At 43.4% G+C, this 23,449-nt stretch overlaps 1 protein-coding gene across 1 annotated transcript in view; it reads right to left on the bottom strand.

Moving 5' to 3' along the window:
• Positions 1-2,451: 2,451 nt before the first annotated feature.
• Positions 2,452-23,449, bottom strand: part of CALB1 (calbindin 1) — a 90,369-nt gene continuing 69,371 nt past the window's right edge. Inside the window, exons 7-11 of the mRNA XM_073550520.1 lie at positions 14,160-14,215; positions 8,550-8,589; positions 8,253-8,306; positions 5,384-5,455; positions 2,452-5,098 (exon numbers count right to left, since the gene is read on the bottom strand). Of these exons, the coding sequence (XP_073406621.1) occupies positions 4,985-5,098; positions 5,384-5,455; positions 8,253-8,306; positions 8,550-8,589; positions 14,160-14,215 (336 nt within the window). The 3' untranslated portion in view covers positions 2,452-4,984. The remainder of the gene's footprint in view (positions 5,099-5,383; positions 5,456-8,252; positions 8,307-8,549; positions 8,590-14,159; positions 14,216-23,449) is intronic.

Below are 23,449 nucleotides of genomic sequence, written 5' to 3'. Positions count from 1 at the left end.
ACCACTCAGCTAAAGGGAAACAACTGAGACATAGTTTCTGCTCATGAGAGCGCTCTGGATCCCCTCCATCTTTCAGTGTTAGAGATAGCAGGTGGAGATGGTTGGACACAGATCTGTAGTAAGGAGCGGAGAAAGTATGTCAAGTATGTCAAGCCTTATAGAGGAAACAAAACAGGGCGCATCCACTGTGTGAAACCTTTAAAACACTATTGTAATGGTGAGGCAAGGAGAGACTCACCTGATAGGGTTGTGAAACTTCGGTCACAACACCTACAAACGCATGAAACAGCTGCTGCAGTCTGCACAGGGTCCAAAGACTTGTAAGTTAACATGGCTTTAAGGTGCAATGATACACTGCGCTGCTGTAGGTATAATTCAAGGAAATTTATTGGTGCCTACGCGTTTCCTGAGCTGTCCCATCTTCACTTACAAGCCTTATGGAGAGAAGAGTACATAGACTATAGGCAAGGAAGAAAGCTCATGGACATAAGTGCAGTAGTATTTTATATAGTAGTTACGCAGGGAAGGAGAGAAATGGAAGAGGGAAAGACTGCAGATAACAGAGGGGTCTGCATAGGAGCTGTAGACACGAACTGGAATTATGTTTTAATTAAGATTAAAGTTGCATTTTAGACGCATATAAGCAATAAAAGCAATAAAAAATTGGCTGCAAAAGCGAACTTAGTCTTTTAACATTGGAACTGTAGCAGCGTAGATTAAAGGGGCTATCCACTACTAGGACAATCCCTTCGGACTCTGAATAATTGTAACTGTGAAAATAAAAGTTCCTCCCATGCTGGTGCCATTCCAGCAATGTCAGTACTGTTGTTCTCGGGGCTCATGTGAAATTGTTCTGTTACATGATCCCAGCACCCAATCAGCGCTGGCGTCACTGTCCCCGTAGCTCTCACTACCTCTTGATTAGTTATACGTCCAAAGGCGGAGACAGTGTCGCCAGCACTGATTGGGCACAGGGTTCTCGAGGCATAGCAACCAAACGTGAGCCCCGGGAACGCGAGTGCCGACACAGCTGGAAAGGCGCCGGCATAGGAGGCCAGTATAAGTGTTTTTATTTTCACCGGGTAAACATTCAGATTGAGAAGGGGTTGTCCTAGTAGTGGACAATCCCTTTATCTACGTAATTTATAGAATCATCAGGATGACTTCTAATATCAGGAAAATGATGCTGTATCACATTTCATGGATTGGACACCATTAAAATACGCAATATACCTAATATGTACACTCATCTTACCGTTACCGTTCCTCCACCACTTTACAACACTGCTGAGGTCCCCCACTGGTCTCTATGCCTCTTCTTCCAACCAAGCATCACTACTGCTGCCAACCATCCTGATGTACAAAGCTCCAAAGCTCGTCTCAGTACATCGTACTCTGTGATTGGCTGCAGGGGTGATCTGACGATCACCACTGTGACCATTGGTTGGCTGGAATTGACACAAGAGATGTATAGCTTGAATACCTGTTAGGTACTTGCAGCTTCTACTCCTCAGAATACTAAATATTCTACATATAGAATGGAGGATCACTTTAAAATATAAATTTTCATAATGCAAATAATCATAAAACCCAATCAGACATAAATAGTCCATAATTAAGACCCTTAAAAGGGCCCATTAAATCTTTGATATAACAGTAGGACATTTCACATCACATAAACCCCATCAGATGTAAGTAGTCAACAATCAAGACCCATAATTGGGTCCACTAATTCTTTGATATACAAAAAATTAGGATAAATCATGTATAAAGTGTCAATGTGCATAGAAAATAGAAAACAATGAGTGGATCTCACCCATTTGAGACATAGGGATATCAAACTTCAAGCGGTTCCATCCACAGTAGAAGAATTGATGGGTTTTAATTGTGGACTATTTACATCTTATTGGGTTTTGCGATTTTATTGGTATTATTAAAAGTTATATTTTAAAGGGATCCTCCATGTTATATATGGCCTACCTAGCCAAAGGAGGGTGCACTGAGAATGGACTCAGGCAGTGCTGGAAAGGGTGGGGGTTGATAAGGTGATTCATACATTATTTTTGGGGCATAAGTTTTTCATTAAAGGGTGGACGGTCTTTTAATGTAGTCTAACTACTTAAGCTTTCCCTTGGCAGAGAGAGGTAGGGGCGTTCTGGTAGGGATTTCTCCCCTAAGTACTAACTAGCCCATCTGACCACAGCAAAGTGGATCTGTGTCTCGGATGAAGAAAACCCCAGCTATAAGTAAAAGGCGACCTCATGATTTCTAGTGGATGTTATCTACTTCGAAATAAATGGCCCTCAATAACAATCAAGGGACATCAGGTCAATGGTGAGTCCCATTTGCAGTGACCGGTCTCCAAACCTCTTGAATAGCGATTTTCCTTCCCGTCCCATCCAATCACATTCATCCATTCATCCTCCAGCCTGAATGACGACAGACGCCATGTTTTCCAATAAATGGTTTAATTATGCAACTTCTTAGTTGACTTCAAAATAAAAGACCAAGGCAGCTTGCAGCTTGATACTGTACAGTTTTTTTTATATTGTTCTTGTCTTTATCACTGGCCACAAGTGTATTTTTATTAGAAGATACATTATTAATCTCATATTCAGCTCTCAGGAGACGCAAGACTCAGCATTTAGTTACTGAACGCTAGAAGTTGTACTAATGTGCAGTTTACCAGATTTGGAAATGAAGTCTCAGAGCTGAGATCTCACGAGATGTGGTTGTATGAAGGAACCGTGTCTGTTTCTATGCCCACAAACAGAAGATCTTTTATTCCCCGAACTGTCAGTAATTCATTAGGACCGCCCACTTGACTCCTAAGCCCAGAATAAGCAGAGACGTAAAATACAACTTATGCTGAGTCTTTTCCCACAAACCTATATATCTATTTGCTTAGTTCCGTCATCAGACTTCATGCTTCACGAGACTGGTCCACTTATGCTGCGGCTCTCTCACTTCCTCTGAATGTAATGAAGCCAGTGCTGATTGGCAGCAGGGATTGAGTGACACTGTAATGTCAAGCAAACCCCGGGGGAACCAGTGCCGACACCGCTGGAACAGCACCGGAGGTGAATATAAGGGTTGTTATTTTACTAGAAGGGTAACATGGGGATTCAGAAGGGGTTGTCCAAGTATGCACAGAGTTGTAATTTCAGTTGTCAGAAAACCTGAGTTCCAATCCCTATACAGAAAAATAATGAAATACATGCTCATAATTCTGGATCTATAGGTACTTAAGGGTGGACATTCACATTAATGTTTACAATAAGCTTTAGTGGACATGTGTGAATAAACACAGCATGTCCATAGAACTGCCCTCCCTGAGGTTAAAGGACAAATCCAGAAAACTAAACACTATCTCTAAATACTGTAGAGTCCCTTTGCCTCCCTGCATATAACATGTAGGATGTTGCTCTAGTGTCTATTAAATATATTGTTTAATGCTACAATGACTTTAAATGGAACTTGTCTTTTTAAACCTGTGCGATCTGCAGGCAGGATGTTATAAGGCAGAAGGAGCTGAGTATATATATATATATATATATATATATATATATAAATATATTATGAAGGCGGAAAGATGTTGAGACAGAGACCCTGATTCCAGTGATGTATCGCTTAGTTTTCTGGATGTAGCAGTTGTGGTGTAATCATGGTTTTCTCTGCTGTAGATCTAGCAGAGCTCTGAATGCTGAGCTCTGTATAACCCCGCCCACACCACTGGTTGGTTGCTTTATGTGTACAATGTATAGTGGCAGAAAATAGGAAAAAATCAGAGTCACAGTGTAATATGTGGAGAAACCCCTCAAATCCCAAACCACTTCAATCTGAAGAGACAGCAGAGTAACAGTAGTGCAAAAGAAGAAGGTCTGGCTTGGAAAGGTATGCGTAAAAATATTAAATTCATTATTCCATTTGATTAAATGGATTAAAATTATTTATTTTTGATAGGAAGAGATAAAGGTATTCTAGCGTTTCGGCCCTTAGTCATAGAGTATAGCAAGGAATCATGGATATCCTGTTTAAAAGTAACAACCTCCAATCACAGAGATCGTGATTCATGACATATACATGGAAAAAATATTCATGCATATAACATACAAAAAAAGTACATGAACAATTACAAATGCATCAATACGTGAATACTAATATATAAGCATTGTGTCATTTCTAAAATTCATGGCTTCGGCTGTTTCTTGTCCAATTTGATTATTCAAAATGCTTCTTCTTTTGCCTTTTGCACAATAGTGACAGAAAGCTGCGAATCAGAGCTGGGGGTGTGGTTGGACTAAAAGGCACGGGGCCAATTGTCCTGTAGTGATAATCTCCTGATGATAAAACACTGATTGTACTGAAACAGCAAAACACAGCCCAGTAAGTGACACATCCATGGAATCAGGCTCTCTTTCCCCTGCAATATGCTGCTCTCGGATTACACATCAATAGCCTGCTGACAGATTCCCTTTAAGAAAACAAAACCAAAACCAAGTATGGTAATTGTATCAAAGCCATACAATAGAAGAAAGATCATATATGTGCCCCTGCCATAAATTGTGCGTCACAGCCTCAGTTTAGCCTTCAGTAACTTGTGCTGCAGCTTCCCCGAGGCCTCTGGAGGCAGGGTTTGCTGTGACTTGTGGTTCCACAGGAGTGAGAGATGTATGGGTTGCTTGCTTCTGATTTCACTAGGGTTTCTCCGGATTTTTAGGGACATATTCAGCTCATAGCTCCCCCACTACTTCTGTTCGCAAACATACTTTATGTCTCTTACAAAGACATTGTTATGTTTCTCCCCTGTAGTTACAAAAACTGTACATTACAAACAGTATAGAAACAAATTAAAAAGGAAAAAAAAGAGTAATTTGCAGCACATTCTGGCTAATTCTCTACACGCAGTTAGATTTACAGATATAAAAGAAGTTGGGTGTCAGAGCCTAGTGCTTGTGAGATACAGATAGCAGAAGACAGGTGGCTAGTTTTCATCGGCACAAAGGACTAGCGCCAGCTCCGTTCTGTACAGCTTCCCTCCGTCTGATAAGGCCATGATGCTTTTCTTGTAGGTTGAGATGCTGTTAATGTCTAGTTCCTATTTAGAGAAGAGATAATACCTTGTAATCCAATTTGGAAAGCCACGTGACCCTCCCAATTTACACAGCGGTCAATGTCACACATTGCCTCATCCGAAAATCTCCCCTTACTTTTATACTGCATCGCGGAATTACTTTTATAGGTTTTTCTACATTGTCCCCATTGCTGGCTCAGGAATGACACTTCTTCCTATTAGCCGCCTTTATAAATTAGTCAGATTTTTTTTTTTTTAATCTAATTTAAAACCAAATTATCCCTTCCAAAAATAAAGTCAGAGATTTACCTTTTTATCCTTCTCACAGAGATCTTTCAGTAAGGCGTCTAATTCATTTTCATCTATATAGCCGCTGTTATCCTGCGTGATGAATGGGAAATCGTCAAGAGAAAGTCAGGCGTTTAATGTGCTGGGCCGCTGCCTCCGAGACCGCGCTTCATGCAAATCAGCCAATGAATAATTTTTACTGACTTATTTTTTTTAATTAATAAATCCTTAAATTTAATGGAGTTTTTCTTGTTTTTTTTTATATTCTGGAAGTTGAGATTATCAGTGAGCTGGAAGCAGCATAAGGCAGCAACAGAAACGATAAAACAATGGTGACTGTGCTAAGGCAAATATCAAGAACACAAAAGCCAAGGACCAACTCATCATCGGTGGATATTAGGACCATGGCTGCTTCTAACATGTTTCCTTGTAGGAATGGCACAGTTTGTGAAACATGAAAATACCTGCATTAACAGTAAACTATCAATTCTGGAACACATTTTCTTAAAAGTATCCCATTCCTCTTTTAGCCCCTTAATGACCAGGCCAATTTTTACAATTCTGACCACTGTCACTTTATGTGGTTGAAACACAACAAGAAAGCACAGAATAACAAATTTGCAAAAATACTCTGCAGTGAAAAATATGACAATAATCAGCAAGTGCTGGATAACAAATACAGGGTATTTAGTCGATACGTTTTTTGCAAAAAATGTATACCAAGCTGCTCCACCTCGTCATGGTAACCCTTAACGAAGCAGTCCCTATCTAATGTATTTAAAACCTGAACATATGAACAGTGTCTAAATGGACAGGATTCAGACAGGCGCTTTCTGGTATGGGCTCGTGGTGTAAAACAGCTCTTTATGTGCATGTCACACAAGAGAGGGGTGGGGTCTCCCAAACCATGCTAAGCAAGGAAAAAACGGATTAAAAACACATGTGACATGCACAAATGTGAACAAGTCGGTAGGACAGTGTTCACACCACCCACTGACTGAAACACAACAAGAAAGCACAGAATAAAAAATTGCTGATTATTGTCATATTTTTCACTGCAGAGTATTTTTGCAAATTTGTTAAGGGGGCCGGGGGAGGGGTTTAAGGTGGGGGCAGCCTGTATTAGGGAAAAAGTGCGGGAAAAACCGCACTCACCAGCCAGGAGCAGAGGAGAGAAGTCCCACCCACCCTCCCTGTTTTGGGTAGCATGTTGGGGGCTGCTAGGGGATGTATGTTTTAAAAAAAAAAAAAAGGTGATCGGTATATAGATTCTTGTCAGGGTCTATATGAGGCGTTGTTGTTGCTGTTGTCACAGTGGCTGTGGGGCGGGGGGTGGGGTTCTTGGAGTTGACGGTGATTGCTCGGGGAAGGATTCGGAAGTAACATTCCCGACAGTTTAAAATGGTATGGGGGATCTGGCTTTTGGGTATGGGCTCTGGACGGGGTTTTACCTCGGGAGCTATGGTGGTTGGTCTCCCAGAAGGGGAGTTACGGTGCCCTCAAGCTGGGCTGGACGGCTGGGGGTAACATGGTGGAAATAAGTTTATAGCCAGATCTTTCTAGCTCCAAGAACCCTCCCCTCATAATTTTGAATTATTTAATGTTTATTGTTAATGTTTGTTAATAAAATTGGCCGCTGTGGCCAAAATTATCCAAAGAATTTAAATTGTACCTTGTCTTATTCTCAGGAGAAGGGAAAGAGGGGGATGTTAGGAGGCGGCGAGGTATCGAGGAGAAGGTAAAACTGAAGTCGCCATATGCGGTCATGCTGGCACCGACGAGCGACGCGTGGACGCGGACGGGAGGACGTCAGGATCGCCGCGTCTGAAAGGTAAGTATCGTCTGCTGTATCGCTGCTGCATCGCTGTGAGATCTGCCTGTGTGGCAGCTCACTAGCGACCATTTAGCGATGCACCAGCAATCCTGACCGGGTCGTATCGTTGTCGGGATCGCTGGTGTATCGCTAAATGTAAAGGTGCCTTAAGACTCAATGATAATTACATGTACTATTACGATTTACTTACTATAGGGTATATGCTAATTTTGTTTTTTTCTTGGTGTTTTTTTTCTGTAAGGAGTTTGTATGTTCTCACTGTGTTTGCGGGGGCTTCCTCCAGGTTCTCCAGTTTCCTCCCACACTCCAAAGACATACTGATAGGAAATTTAGAATGGGAGCCCAAATGGGCACAGTGATGATAATGTTTGTATGTAAAGTGCTGAGGAATATGATGGCGCTGTACAAGTGAGCATAACAAATAAATAGATAAAAAATTGGATCAGGATAAGGATCAGACAGTTGGAATTCAGTTTCCCGATCCGTTTGTTCAGCAGAGAAATAAGCCACTGCCAAATGATCCTGGAAGAAGCTCCATCACAAAGAGCACAGGAAACCGAGCCCAGCGTTCCTGCGTATGGGGGAGTCGAGACTTTGACTGACAGCTATCTAATGGGTATGGCCTCCTTAGCACTGTGTAGAAACACACAAGTTTATTTATTCAGTTCTAGGTGGAATAACCGAGCAATGGCACAATGCACAGTTCTAATAACAGATAGTCCAGCATTATGATTTTATGGGAAGGGCACGTATTTACTAAAAGAAAGCTGGTGGAAGAGATTGCAGGTCATCTTGAAAGTGAAAAAAGTACCATGTGCGCATGAACATTTAATAACTGTCAATCTATAGCTGCTAAATGATACAGACGTCAACAATGATATATTTTAGCCTGGGGGGGACAAAGGAATGGCCAGGACTCCGAAGTTTTCATATTGGCTGTTTGGTAGGTCTGTTGGGAAGTGTTAAGCGGTGCTTTTATTTGAAGCCAGTCCAGCATGTAATGAAATAAATGACACACATATCACAGGAAAAGATCTGTATAAAACAGTAACATACCTTGTCATATAATTCAAAGGCTTTGTTAAACTCTTTGCCACACATCTTAACACCCTATAACATAATAATAATAATGTTATGTCTGCAGTAATATATATATACACACACACAGACAATCTGCAATAATATATGCAAAGAAAACTGAGAGGTCATCTCAGCAATTTAGGGGCTAAAAGGAGCAAAAAGAAAATTCTTGTAAATATACCGTAGATATCAATAAGAAGGAGAATTTTCATATCATATCAGAGCTGGAACTGGTAAGATTTTTAGGAGTATGTGAAGGAATTGAACTCATACCTGAAATTTTAGAAGAAAGTTTTCTTGGATTGGCAGCAATCTTAGGAACAAAAGAAAAAGTTTTTAATATTAGGGATTTCTTTCTTAGGTTAATACAGAAAAGGAATGTACTCATAGATTAACCCCTTATCGACCAGGGGTATTTTTGGTTTTGCATTTTCATTTTTCCCATCCCCTTCTTCCCAGAGCTATAACTTTTTTATTTTTCTGTCAATATGGCCATGTGAGGGCTTGTTTTTTGAGCGACGAGTTGTAGTTTTGTAGGTCATTATGAATTCATAAACACCAAACAAGTGTAGGTTCTTTTTTTTATCTAAGTGGTGAAAAAAAAATTCCAAAGTTTGTTAAAAAAAAAATAAAAAATTGCGCCATCTTCCGAGACCCGTAGCGTCTCTATTTTTCGTGATCTGGGGTTGGGTGAGGGCTTATTTTTTGTGCACCGAGCTGTCGTTTTTAATAATACCACATTTGTGCAGATACGACCTTTTGATCGCCTGTTATTGCATTTTAATGCAATGTCACAGCGACCAAAAAATCGTAATCCTGACGTTTTAATTTTTTTTCTTGCTACGCCGTTTAGCGATCGGATTAATCCTTTTTTTATTGATAGATCAGGCGATTCTGAACGTAGAGATACCAAATATGTGTATGTTTGATTTTTTCTTTATTGTTTTATTTTGAATGCGGCAAAAGGGAGGTGATTTGAACTTTTACATTTTTTTAATTTTTCATATTTTTAAAAACATTTTTTTTAACTTTTGGCATGCTTCAATAGTCTCTATGGGAGGCTAGAAGCTTCCATAGCGCAATCGCCTCTGCTACATATAGATGATGCTCAGATCGCCTATATGTAGCAGAATTACAGCTTTGCTATGAGTGCCGACCACAGGGTGGTGCTCATAGCAATCTGGTATCAACAACCATAGAGGTCTCCAGGAGACACCTTGTTGTTATACCAACGCATCATTGACCCCCGATCACGTGATGGGGGTCAGCGATGCACATATTTCCGGCCGCGCGACCAAAAGTGCTGGTTAAATGCGTTTGACAGCGGCGTTCAACCAGTTAGAAGGAGCGGGTGGATCGCGAATCCACCAGCGTTTATTGCGGGTACATGTCAGGTGTTCAAAACAGCTGACATATCCCAGCTTTGAAGCGGGCTCACCGCCAGAGCCCACATCAAAGCGGAGGAGACGTCCAATGACGGACAGTCAGTGACGGACTGATTCTCTTGGAAATTATGTGATATTGTTATGTCAGGAAGCAGTGTGAGTGATCTGACCAAAGAACGAGCGTGAAGTGGCTGCTAATTGGCCACAACGATTGCGTGACATAATATGATGGAAGGTCTGGGCGGAGAGACCATGCTGACACCACAGGAATAGTGCAGGCCTGGAGGTGAAGTATGGCTGTTATTATTTTACTGGGATTAAAAAGTGGTTGTTTAAGTAGTGGACAACTCATTTAAGAAAGAGGTCTTATCTCAACTATATAATATTTTTTCAAACTCTTCTTATCCTAATGACCACTATAAAGTACCCAGCCATGCCTCAGACACTCAGGATTTAATTTCTTACTACTTCTGTCTCCAGCACTTCCATAAGTAAAATGGCTCTTAAAAAAAAAAAAGAAGTAAAATGTCCATTTATTACGCCCTGTCTCTGCTCTTGTTGTGTATATATTTGTATTTGTGTTTCTTCAAATACTTTGTTATACCATGCCTGATGAAGAGACCTAAGTAATCTGGAAAGCTTACTTGTAACACCACTGATTTTATATTTGTTACCCATTAAAAGGTATCAGAACTACAAGATTATTTTGTTTCTCCTACTGAAAACAATCTTTTTCACCATTTTTTAATTATATCAATAAATTATTCCTGCACTAAGTGTGTCAAAGGTTGTCATAAGTTTATACTTCCAGACTTTCATGTCTCTCTGAGATTTGAAGTTACCTTTCAATACAGGAGAGTCTGGGAGTATAAACTTATGACAACCTTTGACGTACTTAGTGCAGGAATGAATGTGTCACATGGATTTATGTCTTTTTAGACCTTGTGGGGGCATCACAACACATAACCAGACCCCAATCAGTGGACAATAAAACATTCACACTCCTTATCTAGGAACTATTCCAATATTTATGGACACAACTGTTTATCACTCTCCCATAATGATAGTTCTGTGCTGTGTTGTGTATAAATATGTGATTCTTCAGATTTTGTATTAGTCAATGCCTGACGAAGAGACCTGAGTAGTCTCGAAAGCTTGCAATTTGTTACCTTCTTTTCAGTTAGCCATTAAAAAGGTATCAACCACTGAGGACTCTCAATCCTGAATATTTTTCTATCTACTGGCTAACACGGTAAAAAGATTTACTGTACATCTTTCCTGTATCAGGAGGCAGCAGGCAGTACTTAAGGCTCTTGATTACTGGTCACAGAATATTGAAGAGACCGATGGACCAGGTCCTGTAATTTGATCTGCACCAACCCTAGTTACTTCTTAAGCCCCCGTTACACATAGCGATATCACTAGCAATATCGCTGTAACGTCACCGATTTTGTGACGCAGCAGCGATATTGCTAGCGATATCGCAATGTCTGATACTTGCCTCCGACCTTCTCCCCCGCTGCTCATCGCTGGTCGCGCGAGAACGTCCTGGACCATTTCTCGTCGGGCGCTTCCTGCTGGGCTTCCTGTGGCGCAGACGAGCGACGTGTGGACGCGGGCGGAGGACGTCAGGATCGCCTCGTCTGACAGGTAAGTAGCGACCCCCTACCCCTGCGATGTCACTGGTGAGATCTGCCTGTGTGGCAGCTCACTAGCGACCACTTAGCGATGCACCAGCGATCCATATCGTTGTCGGGATCGCTGGTGCATCGCTTAGTGTAACGGCACCCTTAGCCTCATTCTAGGGATCAGTAGAAGTCCCAGCTGTGGAATCTCCGGGAAATGCAATTTATGACCTATACTGTGGCTAGGTAATGACTTACTAGGATAAGAAAAACTATCCAATTTTTTTTTGAGCCAGAGCAAGTACAGTGCATAGGTGTGCAATCACACTGTGCCCATTTAACAAGCAGAACCTAAGAAAAAAACAAAATGTGCAAAAACCCTGTAATAAGCAAATAAATAGTAAAAGTACATGTAAACAAGATAGTGTACTTAGTTAACATTGCTTTGATAAAAAAAACCATAAAAGCCATCCCACCATGACAAGGCGTACCCAGATTGTGACGTACCTAACTCTTGTAGTTCACCTTACTATGTGCAAGCAAATGTAAAAATAGATAAGGGCAGAGCTGCACCTGGTCCTGACTGTTCAGTGCCCTGCACCACAAGCAGCTGAGGTCGCATTACCTAACTGCGCTGCCTTGCTCTGTTACCCAATGCCTCTGTGGTCTCCCCTGGTGAATCCTCTTCGGCACGCTATCTGAAGGATGCCATACAATTTACTCTAAACAGGATCTCTCAGGATCATCAGTGTGCAGGTTTGAAAAAAGTCTATGACCAAAACATCACATATTGTACACACAGTTTGGACCACATAATCCATTTTTCATCTGATTTCACCACAACCCCCATTTGAGTGCCAGATTTTTTCTATTTATGTTCCAACACCTGCCCGGGGAAAGCTATGTAAGCAAAATAAACGGCCCAAAAAAAGGGAGCCATGCCCTCGTTTGTACAAAGTCCAACAAAACTAAACTAAAACCAAAAAATTTAACTACAAGAGTTGGGTACTGTCCCAAGTGGGGTGCACCTTGTCCCTGGTGGGATGGATTTTACGCTTTTTTAAATCAAAATAATGTTAGCCGTGTCCTATGTTATTTACATGTACTATTACTATTTACTTACTACAGGGTATTTGCTCATTTTGTTTTTATCTTAGGTTATGTAAGATAAGAAAAAAACCTTATTAATTTCCCATTCCAGAAAACCTCTTCAATATAACTCTATATTTGTGGACAGTATGACCAGCACATCATTTCCCAATTACTCTGTGGGTTATAACATGTATTATCTGCTCCAGTTGATAGGTTTGGTCTACGACTGAATGTAAAAGATTATAAATTGATGTTTACAGCAGACTGCCCAGCAGGAAATGCTTTCTGCTAATAATGCCGGACATGTAATTGCTTAAATACTAGCAGATTTTCCCGACCATAACCTCAGCTAATACCCATCATAAGTACATTTTGTCCCTTAGCTTCACCCTGCGACCAGTTCTTAACCTCCTTCATGGCCTTACTATAACCTGCCCCCCAGAGTGAGGTACAGAAGACGTTATATTAAGTCATCAGGGATGTTTGTCACTGTCCTCAAAAGTCATCCATTTCTGTAGATAATCACTAGCGAGGCTTGTTTAATCCATAGTGATATCTAGTAAACATTTCTACTTCCTCACTTGCTGGGATTAGCATTTCAAGGGTTTTATGGGGTATTATTTTGACAGCATAGAGAGCTCTAACAAGGTCAAAAAAGGATTTCCTTGTATTCCAGATCTGTTTCTATAAATGCAGTTTATCTCGTGCTGATGTCTGTAACACAGGATTCAACACTTTGCACTTAAAGCAAACCTGTGAGCAGGATTTTGCTAAGTAAACTATAGGCATTGTCATGTTGCTGCTGTTACACTGATTAAAATGATACCTGGGGTGAAGAAATCCGTCTTGTGGTTCTTGTGTAGTCAGTGTTAGACATTTTCAGTTAAAGGGAATCTGTCATCCCTTTTTGAGATATCATATAATGATATCATTCAATTGTGTGTCACATAAGGATTCTCTTAGTACTTTTGCTTCCCCCTGACCCCGCACCTTTCATGCATAAATACCTTGTTTATATCGGTTCATATGTATGTAAACTGTCGCTCTCCGGTCTGCTGGGCGGGGCTTATTCACCTGCTCCCCCCCTCCCTGTCTTGCTCTACGCATTTCTTCTTGTGTAGAGCAAGACAGGGAGGGGGGAGCAGGTGAATAAGCCCCGCCCAGCGGACCCGACAGCGACAGTTTACATACATCTGAACCGATATAAAAAAGGTATTTATGCATGAAAGGTGCGGGGTCAGGGGGAAGCAAAAGTACTAAGAGAATCCTTATGTGACACACAATTGAATGATATCATTATATGATATCTCAAAAAGGGGTGACAGATTCCCTTTAATGATATGCTCGTGTTCCGAGGCGGGATTGTAGGCAGAGTCTTATCTTCCTGCTCTAGGCTAGAGAAACCAAGGAAAGACCTGCCCACGGACAACCCTGTGACAGGCTCGCTTTAAAGGCAGAGATGTGGAATGGACGGGGCTGTTTTATGTGCCCCAGACAATTGTTGGGGTCATAAGAAGTGATTCTGCAATTGCCAGAGTATTTTGAGACAGGGTTAAATTGGCAAAAAGGCTCAAGTGTAGGGTTGCACAATCATTTTCTCCACATTCGAGAAGGATGGTCAAATTATTCTGATCAAAATGTGATCTGAGTGGCATCAGTTTGTAAGCTCGCTAGTACTAACTGGTGGGAGCATTAAATGATCTTTGCACGTGGTACAAAATCCAGTTCATCCTCACCAGTTATATCAAGGCAGTCATATGTGCAATGTATTGACCACTTACCTGGCCATTTCTGTAAGTCCCAGCTTCCCATCATTATTTGAATCAAACATTTTAAGCTGCAAATGAAATAAAAACTCAGTTGAACAATTTTCTTTTACAAAATTTGACATGTAATATAACAAAAGTGTTTATAGACTTTGGAATTTAATAAATTAATCTGTCCAATTATTTTTATGAAAATTAACTCTAAGAAACTCAAAGGCTGCAATCTGAAGAACCCCAGTTCCACCTATAGAACTTTTTTTGGGGGTAAGCTGAACCAATCAATTCTACAGGTGGAAAGGAGACTATTACATTAGATAGCTGTCAATCAATTGAAGGTTCAACTGTCAGATACAGTATCTACTCCAATCTCCCCATACAACAGGCCCAATCCTTCTGTCCTATGATGATATTGTCAGAGGAGAGTCAGGAGGCCCACATACATATTTAATGGGGGGGGGGGGCAGGGGCTAGTTCATCCAAAACTGGCAAGTTCAGATGACTTGAATCTCACTGCTCCAAGCAGAATATGCTGGTCACTGGGGGCATACATATGTTGATATTTGGTGTTTTTCCAATTTATAAGCAAACACTTGAAGGGCAGAGCCCCACTGAATATTACTCCTCTCTATCAGGTCATTGAAATGTAACTTTTGTCTTCATTAAAATTCATATGATGAGGTAATGATTAAAATATTTGCCATTGTTTAGTTATTTAGCAACTGTTCAGTAGCAGTGGCTTATCTCTATATATTAAGATAGCACTCCGGGGTGAGCAGCAGAACCGCCAGCAGGAGCGGTCCATGACTGATCTGAGCCAGCATCAGGAAGACCAGTTGCTAACTACCTTCCTGTTAATTCTTAGGCCCATTGTAAGAAAAAGATTTAGTTTTGGAAAACCGCTTTAACTTTTGTGGAGCCCATAAACCTCATTGAAGCTTCTCCAGTAGACCTCATTCAGATGTCGGTTTTTCTGAAACGAGTACTATCTTTGTTTTTCACGGATAGCACTCCTACCTATAACAGTCTATGAGGTAGTTCACATGCCTATTTTTTTCCTCAGACTGAGTGGTCCATGCAAAATAGCGGAAATATGACTGATATTGATCGAAATAGTGGATCAAAATCAGCAATGCAAGTCTACGAGTCCGTGAAAAGATCGGACAACACTTGGATGCCAAGTGACTGTGACTGTCAAGTGACTGTCTGTCCGCAGTCTCCAACATCATGTCCGCTCTCTATCTGAAATTTAACCTCTCAAAAACTGAACTTCTTCTGCTCCCGCCATCTACTAACCTCCCTAAATCTGACATTTCACTCTCCGTGAGTGGCTCTATAATAACACCCCGACAGCAGGCGCGCTGTCTAGGTGTTATGTTTGACACCAATCTCTCCTTCACATCCCATATACAATCTCTTGCCCGCTCTTGCCGCTTACACCTAAAGAACATCTCCAGAATCCGCCCTTTTCTCACCATGGAAACAACAAAAACCTTCACTGTCGCATTGATCCACTCCAGCCTGGACTACTGCAACGCTCTATTAATATGCATCCCCATTACTCAACTTTCCCCTCTCCAGTCCATACTTAATGCAGCAGCCAGGGTCATCCATCTGGCTAATCGGTACTCGGACGCGTCCGCTCTTCACCAATCGTTACACTGGCTGCCCATTCATTATAGGATCCAATTCAAAGTACTTGTTCTCACCCACAAAGCTCTCCACAGTGCGGCACCCCCCTACATATCCTCCCTCATCTCTGTCTATCGGCCTAACCGACCGCTGCGCTCTGCAAACTACTTTCGACTAACCTCTGCACTAATCCGCACCTCCCACTCCCGACTCCAAGATTTCTCCTGTGCTTCGCTAATCCTCTGGAAAGCTCTACCCTAAGAAATTAGGAATATCCACAATTTGCACAGCTTTAGGCGCTCCCTCAAAACACATTTGTTCAGAGCGGCCTATCACGTTCACTAATCAGTCATTTTATGTGTAAATGTGTGTGTGTAGCCCATTCACTATCTCATCTATCCCTCACTCCCTCAAGATGGCTGGACCATCATTGTAAATACACCATTGTAAATACACACCTGTACTCTGTACTCTGTATCTCCCTCACCTCATTGTAGATTGTAAGCTCTCACAAGCAGGGTCGTCTTATTTTGCTTTAATTATTGTATTGTTAACGTTGCTACTTATGACTTGTGTTTTGAAACTGTTAAACTGTAAAGCGCTGCGGAATATGTTGGCGCTATATAAATAAAGATTTATTATTATTATTATTATTATTATCCATGTCTTGTCCATTTTTCACTGTTTTTTTCCATCAGAAAAAAGCTGATGAAACTCTGACCAAACTCTGATGAAACTTGGATGAAAATCTGATGAAACTGCTGAAAATCACTGATGAAACTTTTTTTTGTATGTGAAAAAAAACTGACATCTGAATGCGGCCTTACAAAGTTGGCAAAAGCACAATTTTGAACTACTGTATATAGGTTGTACACCCTTAACACTCCATTCACAAATCCAATTTTCACTTCTGTGGGCTGTTCATTTTTCCTAACAGATGTTACTTGGAGACATTTGAGTCTATGGCCCTCTCAGGTGCCTGACAGAGACCGAGATATTTTTGAATTTTGTCCAATTAAGGGACCAAACTCACTTGTCCAAGAGAATGGATGTGCAAAAAAAACCCCAGCTCATGGAAGTCATTTGTGTCTTATCCATTTGCTGCCTGGTTTTCGCCAACTGGTTGCTAGGACAAGCTTGGGGAACCTTCTTTGGTTTTTGTTTTTTCATAAAAGTAAAAAGAATGACAAATGGATGGTAGAAAACACACATGGACCAAAAACAGATGAAAATTTTATCCAGTGCACTGCTAAAAGTCTACCCTAAGTCTAGACAAGCCCTGAATTTATTGGACTGGTCACTTCTGTAGGTTATGGATGTGACTCTCTGTGTACAGCTCTGTACAAGTTATACATGTTGCAATTTTTTTTTCACAAGGTCTGTGTGCAAAAATTCCCATGTGCACATAGGTCACAATTGATCCGTGTGAATCGGTTGCGTCAATGGACATAACACAGACCAAAAAATATTGGTGTGAACATGCCCTGAGGCATGAACAATAGTTCAATTTTCATCCAGAAAACAAGGACAATTTTCGTCTGCTATCCACGTGTCCATATTTTATGTCCATGTGGCATCGCATTTATTCATCAAGGGTTTAAAATGTACTCGATCAATTACAGTTTCCTAGGTTAATAATGGCAATGTATCCTTCAGAATCATATGCAATACAGATGTTCTGTATAGGATCCAATTCTTTTTGCACGTCCATAGACTTGAATCGGCAGGTCCCATCCGATATACAGAAGAAAATAGTCCAAGCTGCAATTTTTTTGGCCCTTGTGAAAAATTTGTAAACTGGACAGCCCTTTTGAATTACATTAGTCAGTGTACATTGGTCAGTGTGCGTTGGTCAGTGTGCATTTGTGGCGCCCCCAGGGGTATGGTCGCCACAATGGCATTGCCTTCCTTCTGGGAGGGTGATGTCATGCTTGGAAGCAAGGAAGGGTCTCTCCAGCAGTTCATCTATACATGCAACACAGTTCCCACTCCAGGCCAACAGAGGGAGCTCTGAACCAGGATTGGGGGAGGAGTGCTCTCTGAGGGCCAGGAAGGGGACAGTTAGTTAGTGTGAGGAGGGCAACGTGTGTAGACGTGGAGTGAGAAGCTGGAGGTTGAGCTGAGGACGGAGAGCTCCCTCCTTGTGATAGCGCATGATCTTGAGCCTGGTCTCCACGGTTGTATGGATACTGAAGGTCCTGCAACAGAAACCAAAGGAATAGGAAGCTGTAAATGCTCTATTCCCACCTAAGGCTCGGAGGCACAACGACTGGTGAGCCAAGAGAGATAGAGGGCTACAGCTGTCTGCCATACGAGGTAGTTCTAAGAGAAGATAAGAAGGAGGAACTTCAGTGTAATACGTACTGCATGTACCTCAAGCCAGCGCTAGGAAGGAGATTACACAACCCATCTGATAGAGAGATACCTGAGTTGTTTCCAGGCTAGCCTGCTCCTGTGCCATCTGTAATCAGGATCCAGGACTGCATTTGCCAAGTAAAGGTAAAGAAACTGCACCCTATTGTGTCCTTGCCTCCTTCCTGCAACATCCTCAGCACTGCTACATCTCTGTGCCAAACACTGCACCTTCTTCCTAACCCTTTATCTAAACTGCCCTGGGACTACAGCCCTGCCTGTGGAGGGCTACATCATTGCTGCAATACACAATCTGTCCCAGAGGATCTGTTTGCAGCGTCTGCTTAACACCTCCCTTGCCGAACACCACAGGTGGCGTCACGAATCCTTTACAAACTTTATTCCCAACTCAACCCCTTTTATATGGGCGCCCAGGGCCACGAACCGAGTCACCGCTGCTGTGACAATCCCCTCTGAGAGACCAGCCCGGTACCGAGTACCCCACAGCCCTGGGAGGGTGACCCATTTTTGGCGTCACAAATAGGATTACAGAGCCCGGTACCCCCGGGTCCTGTGTGCCAGAGACTGTATTGTGTACTGTGAACTGTTGGCGGCATTGCCGCCATTATGCCGCTGCTTGGTGCGTGCGGGAAAACAATAGAGGCGGGCCTTCATGGGCGGAGCCTGCCGGAGAGCGTGAAGCAGTGAAGTCCCGCACGGGAAGAGGAAAAAGCGCGCGAGAAGTGGGAGGAGCTGAGGCCTACAGCCCAGAGCATCGGGCCTGCGAAGCGGCCACTGGTAAGTTTGCTCAACCCCCGGCCCTAGCTAACATTAACTAGGGGGGGAAGAGAATGTCTGAGCCACGCAGCAATGCAGCGGCAGACGCCGCCGCCAACCACTCAGCGCCGCAAGATGATGGATCCAATAGGGCTGCGGCTCCGATAGCGCCCACCGCAGCGGTCCCCATAATGCCGCTGTCTGTGCCCTTCATTCCGGGAGCAGCCTGGCTACCGCAGTATTCAGGGGAGTCACATACCATAAGTGAATTCAAAGAGAGACTGAGCAGTTTTTTTGAAGTATACCCTCTGTCTGAAAGCCAGAAAGTGAACATCCTGATTGGGCAGCTAACGGGTGCAGCGCAGAGGGAAGTAAAAGCCTGGCAGGACACTGACAAAGAGACTGTTAAAAAGATCCTGGCTAAGCTGAGAAGCACCTGTGACATTCGCACTGCAGCTGAAATCAAGATGAGATTCTTTGGATGCAAACAGAAAGTGGCGGACAGTATAAGGGACTATGCTCTTAACCTGCAGGAGGCGCTGCGAGCTGTCAAGCAAATTGATCCTGACTGTGTGAAAGAGGAAGACAAGCTGTTAAAGGAGCAGTTCATTGAAGGACTCCTATCCAGTACCCATAGAGCACAGCTGCGCATTATAACCCTGCAAAACCCTGATTTGGACTTTGCTGATTTCAAGGACAGGGCTATTCGGGTACTGCAGGAACCAACTGTCAACCGTCCAGCGCCCCCTAGGCACCCAGCGATCACCAACCATCAGGAAGCAACATCTTTCCCTCCCATCCCTGTAGAGGCCGATGCCCAGACTCTGGATAAAGACCCAGCTGCAGATCTACGTCTTCAGGTCCAGGAGTTGACCAAAGGAATGGCTGCACTTACTAAAACTGTGCAGTCCCTGTAAGTGTCCTCCAAGGAGAATATCCAGCTCGCCTCCAGTCCAGAGGATGTCCCATGGCTCCGGAAGAAGAGGATTCCTCCACTCCGATGAAGGAACAACGACCGTTATGACCAGGACGGACGTCTCATCTGTCGTAACTGTCGCAGGATAGGCCACATCGCCAGGTCCTGTCATTTAAACGAGCAACCCCTGGGGCAGAGGGCCAACCCCCAGTAATAGGATCCCCAGGCCCAAAGAACTGGAGAGCCAAGTATGTTGGAGGGAGACCAATCCTTCCAGTGGTGATTGACGGCATTCCCCTGAACGCTTTGCTGGACACTGGTTCCCAGGTGACCACCAAGCCGTACATTCTTTACAAGAGGTATTGAGCTGACTCTGAACTTACCCATGGCCCAACTGATGAACTGACAGTAGTTGCCAGTAATGGCCAGTCTTTACCCCAAGTAGGATGTAAAGAAATTACTGTTAAAGTGGGTAGAGTAGAGCTAAAATCTCAAGGTCTGATAGTTGTGGATATTGCTCGACGTGAATGTAATCCCATGATGACTCTTGGTACCAATGTAATTGAAAACTGTCTTTCCGAGGTTACTGTCTTGTTGCAACAGGTGACTGAGACTGCTGGTTCCAGTGAACAATGAGTCCTGCAGAAGGAGATCAAGGCCCTGGTGCAAAGACAGCAGGTAGAACTCTCTGGCGGAGAGATTGGCAGTGTCAGAGTGAGTGATGCTTTCCCCATTGCAATACTCCCCAGATGTGAAATGTTGATTTGGTGTCGGGCAGCTATAGGTCTCAGAGGAAATGATTACCAGGCATTGGTAGAACCAGTGTACTCTGATAGCCGGCCCACTGTCCTGACAGCCAGAGGGGTAGTTGATGTACGTAAAGGGAGAGTACCTGTACGCCTTTTGAATTGTGGGGAGGAGGCCACAATACCTTGGTACGCCACAGTTGCTAAGCTGCTCACTGTTAGTAACAACGCATTGCAGGCAGCAGAGCCCTTGGTCTCATCCGATCAGATGGAGGACAATGTCTCTGTGAAGCAGCTGGAGGAGTGGTGCCAGCAACTGCAGGTGGGGACTGACTCTACACCTTCATACCAGAAAAATGGGGTTTACAGGGTGACCCAGGAGTATGAGTGGGTATTCAGTAAACACCCTCTAGATTTTGGGAAGGCAAAAGGGGTTCAACATCATATCCCCACTGGAGATCATCCACCCATTAAAGAAAGGTACCGGCCTATACCCCCAACACAATAACAATGTGCCAAAGGTATGTTGAGAGAGATGAAGGAAGCTGGGGTTATCAGAGACAGTTGTAGCCCCTGGGCAGTGCCAATAGTTTTTGTAAAGAAAAAGGATGGTACCATGAGAATGTGTGTTGATTACAGGAAAATTAACAGCATTACACATAAAGATGCCTATCCATTACCTAGAATTGAGGAATCATTAGCTGCACTTAAAACTGCTAACTACTTTTCCACCTTGGATCTCACTAGTGGGTATTGGCAGGTTCCTGTGGCAGAGGCAGACAAGGAGAAAACAGCATTTACCACCCCAATGAGTCTCTGTGAGTTCAACTATATGCCATTCGGGCTTTGCACCGCCCCAGGAACATTTCAACGGCTGATGGAGTGCTGCCTGGGACACATGAACTTTGAGACAGTCCTGTTGTACCTTGATGATGTCATTGTTTTCTCCAAGACTTATGAAGACATCTGGAACACCTGGCTGAGGTGTTTGAAGCCTTGTCCAACTTTGGCCTGAAGGTGAAGCCTTCCAAATGCCACCTCCTGAAGCCCAATGTACAGTACCTCGGACATGTGGTGAGTGCAGAAGGTGTGGCACCAGATCCGGACAAAGTCACTGTCATCCGGGACTGGCCGAAGCCCAGTAACCTCCATGAAGTACGCCAATTTCTTGGGTTGGTAGGCTACTACCGAAGGTTCATCAAAGGCTTCACGTAGATAGCCACCCCCATGCAAAATCTTCTGGTGGGGCAGTCCAAGAAGACCAAACAAAAAAGTTCCACCTTTGAATGGACTGAGGAGTTGGAGAGATCCTTCACTCGACTGAAGATGGCTCTCACAGGGGATGAAGTTCTGGCCTGCCCAGATTATGACAAACCATTTGTGTTGTACACTGATGCCAGCAATGTGGGACTTGGAGCAGTACTTGTCACAGGTACAGAATGGCAAAGAAAGAGTGATCTCTTACGCCAGCAGGAAGCTTTGTCCTACGGAAAGGAACCCTGACAACTACAGTTCCTTCAAGCTGGAGTTCCTTGCCATAGTCTGGGCTGTCACTGAAAGATTCAAGCATTACCTAGCTTCAGCCAAGTTTACCATCTTCATGGAAAACAACCCGTTGACTCACTTGGAAACTGCAAAACTAGGTGCACTGGAGCAGCAATGGATGGCTCGGCTGTCTAACTATGAATTTACCATCAAGTACCGAGCAGGGCACAAGAATGCCAATGCTGATGCACTGTCCAGAATGCCAGATGCAGGAGAAGACCATGAGGCTCTTGAAGAAATAGAGCTACCTCCCTTCCATCGGCCAATTGTAGCCCAACGTGCTCAAGGAGTGAGAAACAGACGGTCTGGCTTGAAAGAGGTCACCCTAAATCCATTGCCTCATCATGACTGGGCAGAAACGCAGGATAGCAAACCCGCAGTCTGCCTGGTGAGGGAGCAACTGTCACAAGCTGACTCACACCCAGAGTCGGATGCTCCTGAAGAAACCCAGCAGTTGTGGAAGGAAAGAGGTCGGCTGTTCATCTATGAAGGAAAGCTGTGTAGGAGGAGTATCAATGCCTGCACTCATGAGCTGGTCTAGCAGGTGGTAGTCCCAAAGAGAGAGGCATCAATGGTCTTGATAACATACCACAATGGAGCCGGACACTTCGGTTGGAAGAAGTTGGAAGCCTTGCTCCGGGAGAGATTCTACTGGGCTGGTATGAGGAAAGCCATTGAAAAGTGGTGCCAGGAGTGTGGACAATGTAACCTGCGCAGAAAGGATCAAAACAGCCAGAGAGCTCCTCTCCAGCCAATAGTAGCCAAACACCCACTCGAGTTGGTCGCCCTGGACCATGTGAAGCCGGTCCCAAGCCGATCAGGCTACATCTATGCTCTTACCATCGTGGACCACTACTCAAGATTCCTGGTAGTTGTGCCTGTCAAAGATCAAACAGCCAGGACAGCAGCCAGAGCAATCCAACAGCACTTCTGTAGACCACATGGGTATCCTGAGAGAGTGCTTACAGATCAAGGTCCCGCCTTTGAAGCAGAAGTGTTCCAGGAATTCTGTAACTTGTTTGGTTGTAAGAAAATTCGGACAACACCATACCATCCACAGACCAATGGCATGTGTGAGAAGATGAACCAGGTAGTGATTGACCTACTGAAGACATTGCCTTTGGAGTAGAGAAATCTGTGGCCAGAAAAGTTACCAGATCTGGTAGACCTTTACAATCACATTCCTGTGAATTCCACCAACTGTACCCCAGCCTACCTAATGAGAGCAAGACCAGGTAAGCTGCCTATTGATTTGGACATGGGAGTCCTGACACCTGAAGTAACGTCACCAGATGCTGACTGGGATACAGAAAGACAACAACAGTACCGTAGAGTACAAG

This window comes from Dendrobates tinctorius, unplaced genomic scaffold (assembly GCF_039654945.1).
Source record: "Dendrobates tinctorius isolate UK_male_01 unplaced genomic scaffold, ASM3965494v1 ptg000165l, whole genome shotgun sequence".
NCBI lineage: Eukaryota > Metazoa > Chordata > Amphibia > Anura > Dendrobatidae > Dendrobates > Dendrobates tinctorius.
Note: the sequence above shows the minus strand (reverse complement) of the source record. Positions and strands in the feature narration are given on the sequence as shown.